The sequence below is a fragment of the Colletes gigas genome, unplaced genomic scaffold, assembly GCF_013123115.1.
Source record: "Colletes gigas isolate AHSC1104 unplaced genomic scaffold, ASM1312311v1 Colletes_gigas_Sc00015, whole genome shotgun sequence".
In the NCBI taxonomy this organism is placed as follows: domain Eukaryota; kingdom Metazoa; phylum Arthropoda; class Insecta; order Hymenoptera; family Colletidae; genus Colletes; species Colletes gigas.
In genome coordinates this window covers 1050488-1068014 of record NW_025106644.1, presented here as the reverse complement: position 1 = coordinate 1068014, position 17527 = coordinate 1050488, and the positions used below count along the sequence as shown (strand labels likewise).

At 34.0% G+C, this 17527-nt stretch overlaps 1 protein-coding gene across 1 annotated transcript; it reads right to left on the bottom strand.

Annotated features, from left to right (window-relative positions):
- Positions 1-3519: 3519 nt before the first annotated feature.
- On the bottom strand, positions 3520-17325 carry LOC122399724 (gastric triacylglycerol lipase-like). Its single transcript, XM_043400618.1, has 8 exons — positions 17201-17325; positions 16905-17112; positions 16701-16815; positions 16395-16638; positions 15967-16125; positions 4013-4100; positions 3807-3952; positions 3520-3681 (listed from the first exon to the last, which is right to left on the bottom strand). Exons 1-8 carry the CDS (start codon positions 17303-17305, stop codon positions 3526-3528), a joined length of 1221 nt encoding a protein of 406 aa, XP_043256553.1. The 5' UTR covers positions 17306-17325; the 3' UTR covers positions 3520-3525.
- Between the last annotated feature and the right edge of the window lie 202 nt (positions 17326-17527).

The following is a 17527-nucleotide window of genomic DNA, read 5'->3' as shown; positions in this document are numbered from 1 at the left end:
TTGAACAAATGTTAAGGATAATACAAAACGCTTCCGTATGAAATACTTCATTAATAAAAGGCACTTGATTTTGTGCAATTTTTTTAATTCTTTGTTACGTTTGCGTTTCTCTGTTTATTCTTTTTCTAATCGACGCATTTTACCAAAATTATTTACTGCGAACAATTGTTCGTTCCTATGATTACGATAAATATAGGAAAATGTTACAAATCTTTATAAAGAATCTAGATAATTATAAAGGCTCGACGTGAAAATTAGGATAATTTGAACAGAATTTAGAATAAGGACACGCACGAAAATAAAATTGCCAAAATGCATTATATAAAAGATGTTTTGTGCAAAATTAATAATTTTCCTGAGATTCTTACATGCCAGATATGTATACTATATTATGCAGAGTGAGACATTTTGATTACCATGAATTCAAGCTAGCGCCGTTGAATTGAAAGAACTTAAATAGAATTTACGTTCATGTTTAAAAATTGTCGTCTGAATACGTTTTCTGTTTTACAAATTGCACAACCGATTCGTTACATTTTCTCAAACGAGTAAGATAATTCAACAAGGTGTAAAGTAACTAAAGTAACTTAATAAATGTAGTATTTTTTTAAAAAAAATGCAATAATTAAAAAGACACGTTTATAGATCATAACGAGCAAATGTTTTAATTGAAAATCTTATACATTATATTTCGTTGTTATAATTACTGCGATCGCTGTTTATGGTAACGGATATAGTTTTATTGTTTTCTATTCTTTTTTTTTTTTGTAAAAATATCGACTAAACGTCTGTACCTTTTATATAACGTCGATGTGCGTATTTATCTATATTAAATCTTCCTTGTCCGAAAGCTACGGAGTATTTTAGTATAATTTTATAACGTCGTAGAAATTAATTGATTAAGCATTCCTTATGGATTTAATTATCGAGAATTAATAATTTTCCATTATTATGGTTTGAAGTATTATATACGTATATTAATAAATAAGTTTATCCATAATGAACTATTACGTTAGCTTACGTATTTATCTTGGATAGTGGAAATAAAAAGAGCATAACTTATTATGCAGGGTGTTCGGCCACACCTGGGAAAAATATTAATTGGTGATTCTAGAGGCAAAAATAAGACGAAAATCAAGAGTACCAATTTATCGATTGAGGCTTCGTTAAAAAGTTATTAACGTTTACAGTTCCGCTGGTACCGAATTTTTTTCTAGAAAGTGGGTTGGAATTTCGAGGGTAGGTCTATTCACCAAAAATTATTGTAATTGTTCCCCGAAACCGAAAATAATTTTTCTAAAACGATTTGAAATTTTTTTATTTCGTCGACAAATTTCACACCTCGAATTTTTTTCTCGAAAGTGGGTAGGATTTCGAGGGTATGTATATTCACCAAAAATGCTTGTAATTAACCCCTGTAACTAAATATAATTTTTTCAGAACGATTTAAAATTTTTTTAATTTAATTTTTTAATAACTTTTTAACGAAGCCTCCATCGACAAATTGGTATTCTTGATTTTCGTCTTATTTTCGTCCCGAGAATCCCCCATTAAAATTTTTCCCAGGTTTGGCCGAACACCCTGTATATACATATACATATATACATATATATATATATATATAAATATAAAATATTTTTGTAGTTGTAATCGTAATGCTCTCATTAATTTTATTGAAACGACGATCTGAAAAATAATACTACCTTCTCTGAATTCATTAACGAATAAATGGAATGTATTGTTACATTATTTAACAATTGTTTATCGTTTTCAGCAACGAATTTGTATAGAAGTGAAAACATATCAATGGAGACCCGAAAAAAAGATACAAATTTTAAAATTAATAGTCGTAAAGAACACAATGCAAATAACGATACGTTAATGTAACGAAAATTTACTAATTTTAATTAACATTGGCGGTGATACGAATTACATTGTTCGTTTATTCGAAATTTAATAGTGTTAACGTTAATACTGTTTCTTCCGCAAGAGATAAGGCTTTTTAACCGATATCGTTCATAAAAAAAAACATTATTTCCGTTTCACTTTAAGTGCCTCGCCCTGTATACTAAATGTATATATATTTATGCATGTATATAGATCCAAAAGTTATTGTAATTCGTTCGAATTACGTGAATATTACTAATACATGTGTATAATTTTAATATTTCGTACGCGACAAACAAAATTGTAATCACTTTATATGGTAAAATTCGATCGGCAGCGCCTATCAATTTGCTGAAACAAAATTTAAACGCGAAAATTCGTTACTCGTACTCCTTTTCCCGTTGTGATTACTTCCACGGATAATTAATTGTCATTGGTACTTGGTAACTATCTAAAATAAATACTTTTCATGTGTCAGAAACTATGTTCCACATGGCAGTTCCATAAATATATTAATGAAAATAACAGTATAGAATGAAAAGTACGTTATTTAAATATTAAAAGAAAAGAACACTGTTAGCGCTTAAAATAAAAAAGAAGGATACTTGTTATCATTTATATATATATATGAGGAATTTTAAAGCAATTTATACGTTGTTATTTAAAAGTCAGTTTTCCATTGAAATAACTGTCGATTAAAGCAGTGTTGGCCAACGTAGAGAGGCCCTCTGCTTGCTTCCTCTTTTAATAATTATCGCGCGATATTAAAAATGCGATCATAAACTAGGTACCAACTAATTTACAAACACCACGCGCAGACGTGTTTTTGTACAGTGTTTGCCTTCCGGGGTGACGACATTTGGTCAACACTGGATTAAAAAGCAAGTTGTTTAATAATGCAATTGTTAATAATGAATCAGTAATTGAAAACGAATCGTATAATTGAGATGAAAAATAGGAGATCTATGTAGTGCGTTTTATTTATAATAAAATACGAAGACAAGAAGTAGAAATAAATGGAATCTCAGTCGTTAAACTGATGTAAAAAGTTGACTAACGAATAAATCAAGCTTTCCTTTTGTTCCCCGCTCTAAGGAATACTAACGTTCTAAATACTGCAAATGAAATTTTTAATTTATGTTTCACGTTTGATTGGCGGTCATTCAATTCTGTACGTTGATAAATATCAATATAACTCTATATTCGCAAACGAATATTTCATTAATACTGAAAATGTTAGTTCTTTTTAGAGATCTGAAGAACGTTTAGAATCCGATTTTCTGTTTACTTTGTTTTTCGGTAGAAACTTTTTAAATATTCGTTCGCGGAAGGGCGTTTTCGAAAATGTTCTTTTCGCCATGTTACTGTTTTAACACCACATGTTTATTAAATAATTTTATTGACAATCGATACATAGTTTTCCAAATAAAACAAGCGTAATCGTCAATATATTATTTTAGTTACTAGTAATAGTACTAATATTAATATACCAATATTAGTAATGTTACTAGCAATTAAAATAATATATTACTAATATTAGTAATATTACTAGTATTAGTAATATTACTAGTATTAGTAATATTACTAGTATTAGTAATTATTTTAGTTACCAATTTGTAAGGTATCGTGAAAGTATCGTTACTTATATAGTGCCAGCAATTTTAATATCGGATCGAATATCAGCGTCACGGAAGATCTTCCCCATATGAAATCATAATGAGTGAAGGGTTTCGTTGATATTATTTCATCATGGAACACAACGTTGGAAAGTTTTCTTTTCAAAAGCTCAACGTCCTGAAAATGGAAGAAGATCCGATAGAATAATCAATTTAATAGTATACGTGTTTAACATTGTAATACAACAATTTCAGTGGAACATACTATCAAACCAAATGATTTGTTCAGCATTGTATAATTACCTTTGGTACTGCTAGCAAGTCGTTGACGCTGCTGAAAAGAGCGACGGGCGCAGTTACTTTATTCAATTCGTAATCTGGCGGTTCCGAAGAATTGTACAATCGATAATTCTTCTCCTCGTTATCGTAATCGAATCTTCTGAAGCGATCTGAAACATTTGTCGTAACTTTCGTTGATTTCGATTTTTGTTAACGCAATAGGTGCTGACCTTTGTGTATGTATCCTTCGCCGTAGTGAACCAATTGTTTCCAGGAAGCACCCGCGGGAACGTGGCCAATAATCACTGTCAGATTGCCCTAAACAGATTGAAATTTCGGTAATTATTTAGAAAAGGGAAGGTCTCACCGATTTCGATGATTTTTAAATATTAGTTTGGGGAAAAAGAAATCCATTACTTTTCACCTAGATGGCTCTAGTGACGTGCAGGGAGATTCTAGATGCCAAAATGAGACGAAAATCAAGAGTACCAATTTGTTGATGAAGGCTTCGTTAAAAAGTTATTAACACTCAAATTAAAAAAATTCAAGTCGTTCTGAAAAAATTATTTTTAGTTTCAGGGGTCAATTTCAATCATTTTTGGTGAATAGACATACCCCCGAAATCCTAAGCATTTTCGAGAAAAAAATTCGAGTAGGTGCTGAAATTTTTTGGCGAAATTGAAAAATTTCAAATCGTTCTAAAAAAATTATTTATAGTTTCAGGGGTCAATTTCAATCATTTTTGGTGAATAGACATACCCCCGAAATCCTAAGCATTTTCGAGAAAAAAATTCGAGTAGGTGCTGAAATTTTTTGGCGAAATTGAAAAATTTCAAATCGTTCTAAAAAAATTATTTATAGTTTCAGGGGTCAATTTCAATCATTTTTGGTGAATAGAGATACCCCCGAAATCCTAAGCATTTTCGAGAAAAAAATTCGAGTAGGTGCTGAAATTTGTTGGCGAAATTGAAAAATTTCAAATCGTTCTAAAAAAATTATTTATAGTTTCAGGGGTAAATTTCAATCATTTTTGGTGAATAGAGATACCCCCGAAATCCTAAGCATTTTCGAGAAAAAAATTCGAGTAGGTGCTGAAATTTGTTGGCGAAATTGAAAAATTTCAAATCGTTCTAAAAAAATTATTTATAGTTTCAGGGGTCAATTTCAATCATTTTTGGTGAATAGACATACCCCCGAAATCCTAAGCATTTTCGAGAAAAAAATTCGAGTAGGTGCTGAAATTTTTTGGCGAAATTGAAAAATTTCAAATCGTTCTAAAAAAATTATTTATAGTTTCAGGGGTCAATTTCAATCATTTTTGGTGAATAGATATACCCCCGAAATCCTAAGCATTTTCGAGAAAAAAATTCGAGTAGGTGCTGAAATTTGTTGGCGAAATTGAAAAATTTCAAATCGTTCTAAAAAAATTATTTATAGTTTCAGGGGTCAATTTCAATCATTTTTGGTGAATAGATATACCCCCGAAATCCTAAGCATTTTCGAGAAAAAAATTCGAGTAGGTGCTGAAATTTGTTGGCGAAATTGAAAAATTTCAAATCGTTCTAAAAAAATTATTTATAGTTTCAGGGGTCAATTTCAATCATTTTTGGTGAATAGACATACCCCCGAAATCCTAAGCATTTTCGAGAAAAAAATTCGAGTAGGTGCTGAAATTTTTTGGCGAAATTGAAAAATTTCAAATCGTTCTAAAAAAATTATTTATAGTTTCAGGGGTCAATTTCAATCATTTTTGGTGAATAGAGATACCCCCGAAATCCTAAGCATTTTCGAGAAAAAAATTCGAGTAGGTGCTGAAATTTTTTGGCGAAATTGAAAAATTTCAAATCGTTCTAAAAAAATTATTTATAGTTTCAGGGGTCAATTTCAATCATTTTTGGTGAATAGAGATACCCCCAAAATCCTACTCACTTTCGAGAAAAAAATTCGTATAGATGGACAAATTTTATTAATAATTTTGCTAATAACTTTTTAACGAAGCCTCGATCAACAAATTGGTATTCTTGATTTTCGACTTATTAATCGAACGACAACAAATTCTAAAACAAAACGGTACATATTTGAACATGAAAATAATGGATTTCTTTTTCCCCAACCTAATATGTTGTAGAAATCAACATTTTGAACAATTTTTTTCTATACATATGACCGTCACTCGGCCTTGGTTTCCGAGATTTTTCCTCAAAAAGATTGCCCTTCCACGAGAAGAAGCGTGTTTACATCCCCACTCCTGCTGCAGTCCGCTGATTGGCTTTCACCGATCTTCGTCACCGTTTTCGACCAATCCTGTGTGTCAGCGAACAACACCAAGAGTGGGGATGTAAACACGCTGTGCCTTCTTCTCGTGGAAGGACGATACACGTCTGTGGTTTCCTATATCCTATATTATTATTTATATTTTATATTTTTATTTATTTATTTATACTGTAATTACACCATTTCTCGTTTTCTTTCTGAATTTTCTATTTTCTACTTCCACCTGTCTCATGTTCATTACTCCAGTTATTCCCCCTCCTTTCTACTCTTTTAACTCCTCCTCCTCCCCCTCGTCTTCTCCTTTTCCCTTCTTAACTCTCCCACAACCCCAACCTCGCTTCCAGCATTCGCTTACAACTAAAATTAAACTAATAAAAAAGAAAATAAAACAACTTAATCTCTAGTCTTAACACATTACCGACCGATAGCCTATTAACCCCTTAACGCTCATATTTTTCGGGTTAACCAACAATGATCAGGTTTCTTTATTGGATTTGTCTCTAAAAATACGGTTTTTGTTGATTATAATGTTGTATCTAACGTATAATTTGAAGGAAACCAAATATTTTCATCCCTTAAACCGTTGAATTAAACAAATATTGTTTTTCAAAGCAGTCAGACTCGAGCATGAACGTTAAGGGGTTAATCGACTTTTTTACCGACCAACACTTACCGACCGATAGCGTATTAATCAACTTTTTTACCGACCAACGCTTACCGACCGATAGCCGATTAATCAACCGCTACCGGTCGGTAAAGTGTTAATTACTAGTTATCTCTACCCCATTAGGAACATCCTCCTATTTCTCCTAACTTTCCCCGCATATCGCGACCCGACTCCTCCATCCTTCTTTTCTTTTTTCACAAATCCTTCCCTATCTTATCCAAAAAACCCTTCATTACCCTATATACCCTGGTCCTATTCATCGCCAACAACCCTACCACGCCTTCCCCTACCTTCGCTATTTCCTTCCTCAACCTCCCTCGCATCTCCTCTCTCTCTCCAGGTTATACAAACCACACTGGAACATTACATGCTCCACATTCTCCTCCCCCCTGCCCGTACTCACACCTTCCGTCTCTAATCATCCCTTTCCTTGCCAATGACCCTCTTAGATTATAATGATTTGCTCTTAGCCTGGAGATCAACCTAATCACTCCCCTATTCACCCCTCTTAACTTTTCAAATCACGGCTTAAACCTCACCCTCTTACTACTGACCCAAAACTTCCTAAAATACTCCCCTTCCTTTCCATCTCCCCCCCCTGAACTTCTTCCACCCATCCCTTTTCCTTTGGTCCAACACCTCCTCAGTGGGAACCTTCATCCCCGTGTCCGGAGACCCCTGTGCATCTTCGCCACCCTATCCGCCATCTCATTCCCCTCGATCCCTACACGACTGGGTATCCATACCAACACCACCCCCTTTTCCCTCATTAACCCCCATACTACATTCATTACCTTCACCGCTCACGGGTTTAACTCCCCTTTCCCGTAGTCCCCCTATTTGATCGTTCTCAGCGCCATCTGCACCGACAGCGAGTCTGTAAACACCACCCCACTCTCCTTGCCCTCCACTCTGCCAAAATTCTCTAACGCCCTCACTATGACAATCGCCTCTGTCGTAAAAATCGACATTTTCCCGCAAATTCCACCCCCCAACCCCCCAACCATCCATATACCTTACTACTCCCGCCCCGTTCGCCCCCCATCACCTTCTATCTTCTCTCCCACCCCTGTAACATATATGTATATTAAAGATAGAGTGACTGTCACTTAAAATTGTACACCTAGCGGTTCCACCCGATATTGTTCCAACAAAACACGAAAATTGTACTAAATTATTGAAACTCGTATAGAGGCATTTTTTAACAATCCATCGTTCATCCCTGATATTCGGTTTCTTATCAGACCACTCTTTTAATTTATTCACTACACAGTCTTCTTTGTATCGTTTTATTATACATTGAACTGTGCTTCTACTTCGATTAATAATTTTACTAATTCCATCAAAACTTTTTTTGTTTTTGTAGTGATAAATAACTAATTCACGCTCCGCCGTTTGTCGCACTTAAGTCTTTTTTATTGATTTTTTGGCAGAACAACGCATATAACATTCAGAATGCTGCTAAATCAGCTAGATTCAATCGTTGTTACGCGTTGTTGGACATAAAGCAATTGGGGATTCACAGGATTTCCAATGTTACCAATAGTGTACTTTTTGTACTGACAGCTAAGTTTTATACGGAACCTCAAAGGAGGATGTTAAAAAAGTGGCAAATTTATACCTACAATAAATAAAATAACTACAAGGTATCATTCTACAGATTCTGCACTTCGAATTGTACACAACTGTTTATAGCAAATGTAATTGGAAAGTCGTGAAAAATGTGGTTGAAGTTGACGATGCTACGAAAGATGAATCAACTTTCTGACTTCAAATGACTATAACTTCAAAGTGAATGCATGAAACGTAACAATTCCGACGCTATTTTGTAAAGAAAAGTCAATATTTATATAATATGCAAAGAAATGTTGCCCAGATTGTTGGTTAGTAACAGTAAAACGCAAGATTAAAATGATACATTAGGATGCAAATATTCCTCAAAATATGTTTAATGGTATACTGTAACTTTTTCCTAGAATGGAATTAAATGCATTCAATATGAAAAACTGTTATTATATCTCATCCCCTTCTCCTTTGGATCATAATTTTTTAATGAATTTAACATTAACGATGACGTTCAGAACATATACGATATGGTTGCTATCGTGCAATCTGAAGTGTTTATACTTCAGATGGTTTTGCTAGTTCGTTACATTCTTGTAGAGATGTTTATCTGAAGAAGATAACACCACTATGGCTTTCTATGATACTTTTTCTTTTGTCTGGAGTTGGACCACAGTTTTATATGAGATGCTATCCAGTGCAAACCAAGCGATTCCCAGATTTTTTTAGATTTGAGATTTTATTTTATTTTGAAGACATTTTGTATTACGATTTTTGTGTAGTGTACTTTGCAGTCTAGTGTGATTTGTGTAATGTACTTTTTAGCCTAATGTAATTCCTGTAATGTATTGTAGCGCACGTTATAGTGTAAAATGGAGAGAAACTGTACTATTTGTAGCAAGTCACTTGCAAAGTTAGCTCGAAACAAATACCGGAAGTGTAATGACAATTGGTGTCGTGTGCGATGCTATCGAGGCAGAAATGTCAATAGCACGGGTGACAGCACTTTTTCAGAAGTAGATTTGCTTTGTGAAGCAGTACCCAGAGTTCAAAACTGTTTCTGAACATTGACAGAAGTCATTTGTCAAGAAAAAGGGGCATCTTTGGTTGCAGTTTACAGAGTTTGTTAAAAGTAAGGTTGGACTTGCTGCAATTGTTGGACATACTTGTGAGTGTAAAATAGGCCAAGTGTAGTTCACATATTGCAACAGTATTATGGTACTTTGGATTTGCACGACATCAAACATCCATACATTCACCTGCCAACTTCCTCAGCAGATACTTAATCGAAGAAATGTCATCATCTGAAGAAGAGGATGAAATATTAAATAGTTCTTCATATTGAATGCATTCCATCCCGTTTTAGAACTGAGTTACAATATATACTTAAACATATTTTGAGGAATATTTGCATCCTAATACATCATCTTAATCTCTTGCGTTTACTAACCGAACAATCTGGGCAACATTTGCATATTATAGAAATATTGACTTTTCTTTACAAAATAGTATCGGAATTGTTACGTTTCATGTATTCACTTCAAAGTTATAGTTATTTGAAGTCAGAAAGTTATGATTCCTCTTTCGTAGCATCGTCAACTTCAACCACATTTTTCACGACTTTTCCATCACATTTGCTATAAACAATTGTGCACAATTCGAAGTGCAGAATCTGTAGAATGATGACTTATAATTATTTTAGGTGCCTGGTGGGGTACAAATTTGGCACTTTTTTAAAATCCTCCTTTAACTGACGCTTGAAGATTTTGATATCCATAGCTGTATTTGGTATTCTCCACACAATTTTTCTTCCATCCGAACCGAAGATATTAAAGTTCGATTTGTCAGTAAAAATTACATTTTTCCAAAAAGTAAATTGTTCCTTTATATACTTCTTTGCAAACTCATACCACTTCTTCCTATTTTGCAAACTTATGAACAGCTTCTTTCGAGCAACTCTACCGTAATACTTCTGTTTTTTTAATACTCTTCTAATGGTTGAGTCACTTACTTTCTTCTTTAAATATTTCTCAACTTTCGATACTGATTTTGAAGCACTAATCCTTGGATCATCCTTAATTTTTTTAACAATCCATCGTTCATCCCTGATATTCGGTTTCTTATCAGACCACTCTTTTAATTTATTCACTACACAGTCTTCTTTGTATCGTTTTATTATACATTGAACTGTGCTTCTACTTCGATTAATAATTTTACTAATTTCATTACAACTTTTTTTGTTTTTATAGTGATAAATAACTAATTCACTACTATAGTCTGTAGCATTTTAAGTCTGTTTTATTGTTTTTTTGGCAGAACAACGCATATAACATTCAGAATGCTGCTAAATCAGCTAGATTCAATCGTTGTTACGCGTTGTTAGACATAAAGCAATTGGGGATTCACCGGATTTCCAATGTTACCAACAGCGTATGATTTTTACTGACAGCTAACCTCAAATTTTATTTAATTTACTGAGTATTACTGAAGGCTTTTTTGTGTTATTGTTATGTATCAAATAAAGAAACGTTACACTATATGCCACTATACGAGTTTCAATAATTTAATACAATTTACATGTTTTATTTTAAATACAGTCACTGTACTTATAAACAGAAAGTTGTTAAAAATGTTGATTTCTACAACATATTCAAAAATCATCGAAATCGGTGAGACGCTCCCTCTTTTCTAAATAATTACCAAAATTTCTAAAAAGGTTTCATAAATGTTGGTACGTTTGTTAATAAACTCTGTATTATTATTAATTAACGAACGAAATGAATACTTACAGGTATTATTGCTCTGCAATAAAAAAAATTACTTGATAACGACAAATTAATGGTAATGCTGTAGAAAGCGATTAAAAATTACACATGCGTAATGAAACAGAGACTGATACACGAAATATGGCACTACAATATTATAACATTATGTCGTCTATGATATTGAAGTAAAAATATGGTAATTATTTACAATAGTGAATTTTTCGTTGATTTAATTGTGTTTTTTTTTCTATATTTTAAGGAGCATATTCCTGGAAACTCAGACACAGAACAAAAGCGTCTCCTCGTATTGGGGTTTCGAGATATTATTGGAATAAATTGATGTAGAAATGGATGACTGACTTGATGTAAAAGTATGGTAATTATTTACAATAGTGTATTTTTCGTTGATTTGATTGTTTCTTTTTCTATATTTTAAGGAGCATATTCCTGGGTATTCCGAGACAAAACAAAAGTGTTTCTCGTATTGAGGTTTCAAGATATTAGTGGAATAAATTGGCGCAGAAATGGAAGACTGTCTAATCACTCGATTAGTGAGCAATAACTTGATTTGAATAACTAATTCGAGTCGAGTCTCAGACATCTCTGAAGAATCAAACAATTTGAAAAAGTGGAGTAGTTCGAGTGTAACGATTCAAACGATTTAGAACAACCAAGGTCTCTTTAACACTAGAACTACCAAAGTGGTCAAAATTACCTATTAGTAGTTTCTAATAAAAATTGTAAAAGAGTTATTCAACTGGATTTTTGAAAATTTATCGTAGTTCTTTATAAGAAAATGAATAAACATTTATTTCCATTGCATTATACGTTTCTTCAAGTACATATCGCTTTAATTTCTTTTGGTGCAAATAAATACACTATAATTGTTGGTAGTTCTAGTGTTAATAATAAAATAGAGCCTTTTTTATAGCCTGATTTCGGACAAAATCACTAAACTAAACTTTTACCGTTTCTCACATATAAAGTAAAATAATAAAAATTAATGCTAACACATTGTATAGGGGTACGAGAAATTATTTTTTTTATACTAGTAATTTGCGGGTCACATAAAATTACGTTTTTTTTGTATATTCTTTTGCACATTTTGTGCACCCTGCACGCAACGTAATATTTCAATTTTTTCTGAAATATTTTAGTAAAACCATTTCTTAAAATATTTTAACACTTTACCGACCGATAGCCTATTAATCGACTGTTTTACCGGCCAACGCTTACCGACCGATAGCCTATTAATCAACTGTTTTATCGGTCGACGTTTACCGACCGATAGCCGATTAATCAACCGCTAACGGTCGGTAAAGTGTTAATTAAGGCTATTTTAGTGAACAGTACACTCAACTCATGTATTATTTTTCTCTTTTTTTGTTCAGATTGGCCCCGGACAGCAGACAATTCGATGCTTGGCGCGAGCGCAACTTTTTCAGTTCTAATAGATTAGTAAGGATATCTTTAGAAATAAATCTCAGCGATATTTATCAACGATAAGTCGAGTAGAGTAATTCTATGTTTTCTATTACTCTATACAGGGTGTTCGGCCACCCCTGGGGAAAATTATAATAGGAGATTCTAGGAACCAAAATAAGATGAGAATTAAGAATACTAATTTGTTGATGGAGGCTTCGTTAAAAAGTTAGTAACGTTTACAGTTCCGCTTGTACTGAATTTTTTTCCAGAAAGTGGGTGAAATTTCGAGGGTAGGTCTATCCACCAAAAATTATCGTAATTGACCCCCGAAACCGAAAATAATTTTTCTAAAACGATTTGAAATTTTTTAATCTCGTCGAAATATTTCACGCCTCGAATTTTTTTCTCGAAAGTGGGTAGGATTTCGAGGTTATGTCTATTCACCAAAAATTATCGTAATTGACCCCCGAAATCGAAAATAATTTTTCTAAAACGATTTGAAATTTTTTAATCTCGTCGAAATATTTCACGCCTCGAATTTTTTTCTCGAAAGTGGGTAGGATTTCGAGGTTATGTCTATTCACCAAAAATTATCGTAATTGTTCCCCGAAACCGAAAATAATTTTTCTAAAACGATTTGAAATTTTTTAATCTCGTCGAAAAATTTCACGCCTCGAATTTTTTTCTCGAAAGTGGGTAGGATTTCGAGGGTATGTCTATTCACCAAAAATGCTTGTAATTAACCCCTGTAACTAAATATAATTTTTTCAGAATGATTTAAAATTTTTAGTTTAATTTTTTAATAACTTTTTAACGAAGCCTCGGTTAAAAAATTGATATTCTTGATTTTCGTCTTATTTTGGCCCATGGAATCTCCCATTAAAATTTTTCCTAGGGGTAGCCAAACACCCTGTGTAGGAAAATTTCAATGGGTGACAGCGAATTAACGAGAAAAGAATTGGGCGCGGTTGGTCAAGGACCGAAAGAATCGTGACAAGGTGACGGTGCGTGCAAAGCAGGTCAAGGAAAGAGAAACGCGAAGCAAAAAATTGCGAAAAAGGGAAAAGCAGACTAGGTTACAGGATTGTTGAGTCTCCCAATTTATGGTCGTTTAGAGTCGCGGTAAACGTAGCTTCTTTCGTTCTTGAGAACGTTAGTATCAGTCTCAGGGCTATTAAGACATTTAACACTAGAACTACCGGCAATTACAGTGTATGTAATTGTACCAAATGAATTGAAACGATAGATGCGTGAAAAAATGTACAATGCAATGGAAATATGCATTTCGTTCATTCTCTTATAGAGAAATGGCAGTTTTTCAAAAACTCGGTCCAGTCAATTTTTTACAAGATTTATTGAAAATGACTAATGGGTCGTTTCGACTGCTTTGGTAGTTCTGTTGTTAAGTATTTTGGTAGTTCCATTGTTAACATTTTTTTCGTTGGAAGTCTTCGCGAAAATCGACTTCCGAAAATTCATAGAGTATGCGTGCAATGGAGTAACGTTTATACAGGGTGTTTCACGCAACTGGGACCAGGCAATAACTGTTAAAGGATGAAGTTTATAAAAATTTAGACAAACTTAAACAGTATCACAGAAGTGGAGGTGTTTCACCTCTATTTTTTTTTGGAACTTTACTGTTTTTATGCACCATCGAATGCATCTCTTTGTCCTTTTACAGAAACACCTTCGCATACAGGGTGTCTCACCCGATTTTGACATCTTGATTTTCTCGCTATTGTCACTCGTAACAAAAAATGTTTCAGCGGAGGCTCGAATGGTATCGAGTGGAGCATATTCTGATGTTATTAGTTTTTTTCGTGAGTGGACGCGTAAAGGTCATATAATGGTCAACTTTGTTTTTTTAAATGGAACGAGGTATTTTTTAATTCAGCTGGACAATCGTTATAAAAAAGTACTAACTATGTAACGTCGAAAAATCAGTAGTTCAGGAGATATTTCAATTTAAATAATTCTAAAACACCATTACTGTTGTACTAAGACGTTAGCGTTTATTTAGTAGTTACTATCCAAATAAAAACTAACTATACTTACAATTAAATAGCTTTTTTTATAGCATAAGGCTATTTCATAAGAATTTCATTGTATTTCATGTTAAGATACCACTATAGTCAATTTTTACTATCCAATTAAAAACCAACTATTCTTGTTTTTAAATAACTTTTTTTATATTGCTTAAGTAACGACAAGTGATGTAAATGGTCGTTACGTTGTACTATTCCTGTAAATAAACGCTAACGTCTTTGTACAACAGTAATGGTGTTTTAGAATTATTTAAATTGAAATATCCCCTGAACTACTAATTTCTCGACGTTACATAGTTAGCACTTTTTTATAACGATTGTCCAGCTGAATCGATCGATGTATTAAAAAATACCTCGTTCCATTTAAAAAAACAAAGTTGACCTTTATATGACCTTTACGCGTCCACTCACGAAAAAAACTAATAACATCAGAATATGCTCCACTCGATACCATTCGAGCCTCCGCTGAAACATTTTTTGTTACGAGTAACAATAGCGAGAAAATCAAGATGTCATAATCGGGTGAGACACCCTGTATATCAAAACCCGCATCGTCCATTTAAAGTTGTCTAATGAAACGTTCTATCTCTTATCGTTTAAAAGAGTTATAGCCCGACTCTGTTGTATGAAACACCTTGTGTATCAGCATAAATGGAAATAACGATTTACACTAGATTTACTAGAATTACTAGATTTAAATATTATTTGTTAACACTTTACCGACCGGTAGCGGTTGATTAATCGGCTATCGGTCGGTAAGCGTTGGTCGGTAAAAAAGTCGATTAATAGGCTATCGGTCGGTAATGTGTTAACAATTTATATTGAATTTCGTAAATGCAACGGTACGAATTTAACACTTTACCGACCGATAGCCTATTAATAGACTGTTTTACCGGCTAACGCTTACCGACTGATAGCCTATTAATCAACTGTTTTATCTTTCGGCGTTTACCGACCGATAGCCGATTAATCAACCGCTACCGGTCGGCAAAGTGTTAATATTTCGATTAAAAGAAAAATTTTGATAAAATGTCCGTAAATCTAGTGTTAATAGACAAACAAAGTCTTGAAGGGTAAATTGCGTTAGGTATACAGGGTGTTCGGCCACCTCTGGGCAAAATTTTAACGGACGATTCTAGATGCCAAAATAAGACGAAAATCAAGAATACCAAATTTTATGCAAATTCACATTTTTATTAATAGAATTAATGAAATCAGAGCTTTATAGAACTCTGTCTCAAGCCCTAAATATAATAATTCGTATCTTACATTAAGTATCTCTCATATTTTTGCATATTAAATGCATTCTGTAGTTTCTTGAGGATTAAAATTTCCCCTAAATGCATAAACATCCGCAGTCTAGTTGTTAGTTTATTTTGGCCCCTAGAATCTCCCATTAAAAAAGAAATCAACATAGTTTGTCATAAGAGTTCTCTAGTTCTTACCGCGTTTAATTCCGACTGAGTGAAACCGGACACCAGGAACAGAAAATTGTTGCAAAGGAACTGCGTCGTCGATGCTTCCTTGCACAGTATGTTTGAGACAAACTTTCCCCACGCGGAACGTGAACGCAATTCCGGGTAACCGAACGTCTCGCCGATCATCTACAAAGTGTACAATATAATTATTTCGCACGAAAGTGTCGTTGGAGAAGCGTCTCGGTGATTGAAATAGTCAGTTATATTGTTATATTGAAATTTAAACAAACGGTGATGGAGAATTGTTAACCGTTCTATCACGCTATATTGAAAAGCGCAATTGTACTTATTTTTAAGTGGAACTTATTGATTTGTTTATACTTATAAGCGAAGTAGAAATGTAATCGTAACTGTGTACGGCGTTGCGCAACGAGAACGACCCATGTGCAACTTACCACACCCATGTATGTTAATTTAGCCAGTTTCGTAATAGGGCCGCGTATGTTGCCAGTAAAAGCTACAGGTGCAAGGCCGATCATCAAGCTAATTTTTACATTGTACTCGGGCCTCTGCGACATCGTTATCCAAAACTGTGTCGTTCCTTGCGAGTGACCGACATAAAAAAGTCGTTTATGCTTGGTTCGATCGAGCACGTAATCGATCATCGCGGGCAGATCGTAAGCGCCTAGCTCGTCGTAACTGAAATATCCGTGCAAACCGTGAATAAGAAATTGTTCAAATTTCTAAACTAAATCTAGTACCTAAAGTCCCAAAAGCGGCCATCTGTCGTCGAGATCGAAGTATGATTTCTTGAGTATACGTTCCCTCTGCTATTTCCAAGCCATACGTCGTATTCTGCGTCGGCTAATATGTATCCTAAAAGTAACGGTATGAAATGGTTAATTTACATTTAAAAATTTAATTAAATTTACACGATACATGTACGTAAGGGTACGCATAAATACCTAACGCTCTTTCTGTTCCCGAGAGAACCCAGTCCGCAGAGCTACCCGATAAACCGTGTACCACTAAAACCGGATGCCTCACGCTCGTAGAATTTCCCGTGTAACTGTTCCGTCCGTGTGGAATCCGATGAATTTCCAAAATGTAACCGTCCTCCGTGACGACCTTATGGACCTCCGACGGGTACCCGTATTTTCTTATTAATTCGGACTGTTCCATAGAAACACAATACGGCTGTATAATTATTTTTGTATCTATGAACAATGTATCATGCGTATATGCGTATGTAACAACTTACTGTCGTAAGATCAACGTCTGGATTTCTAGCTTTAGTCAACGCTAGTATCGATACATTGTTCAAGCTTAAACAATGGAAGGCTATGAGGCTGTATACCAACAACATGATGTTGCATTGAAACTGAATCGGCGGTGATAAAAACGTTGGTGTTTTATAGGAGACGACCGCTGGGGAACGAACGATAAGTTGACTTATGGTTCGTGTTTCGTTTACTCCCTGTTCGCCGCCTTTAAATACACGCATTGCGTTGCTTAGTAAATGGAAAGTACGATACAGAGCCGAAATTTAACAAGCAGGATACAAAAAAGATAATTCGTATTGTTGAAT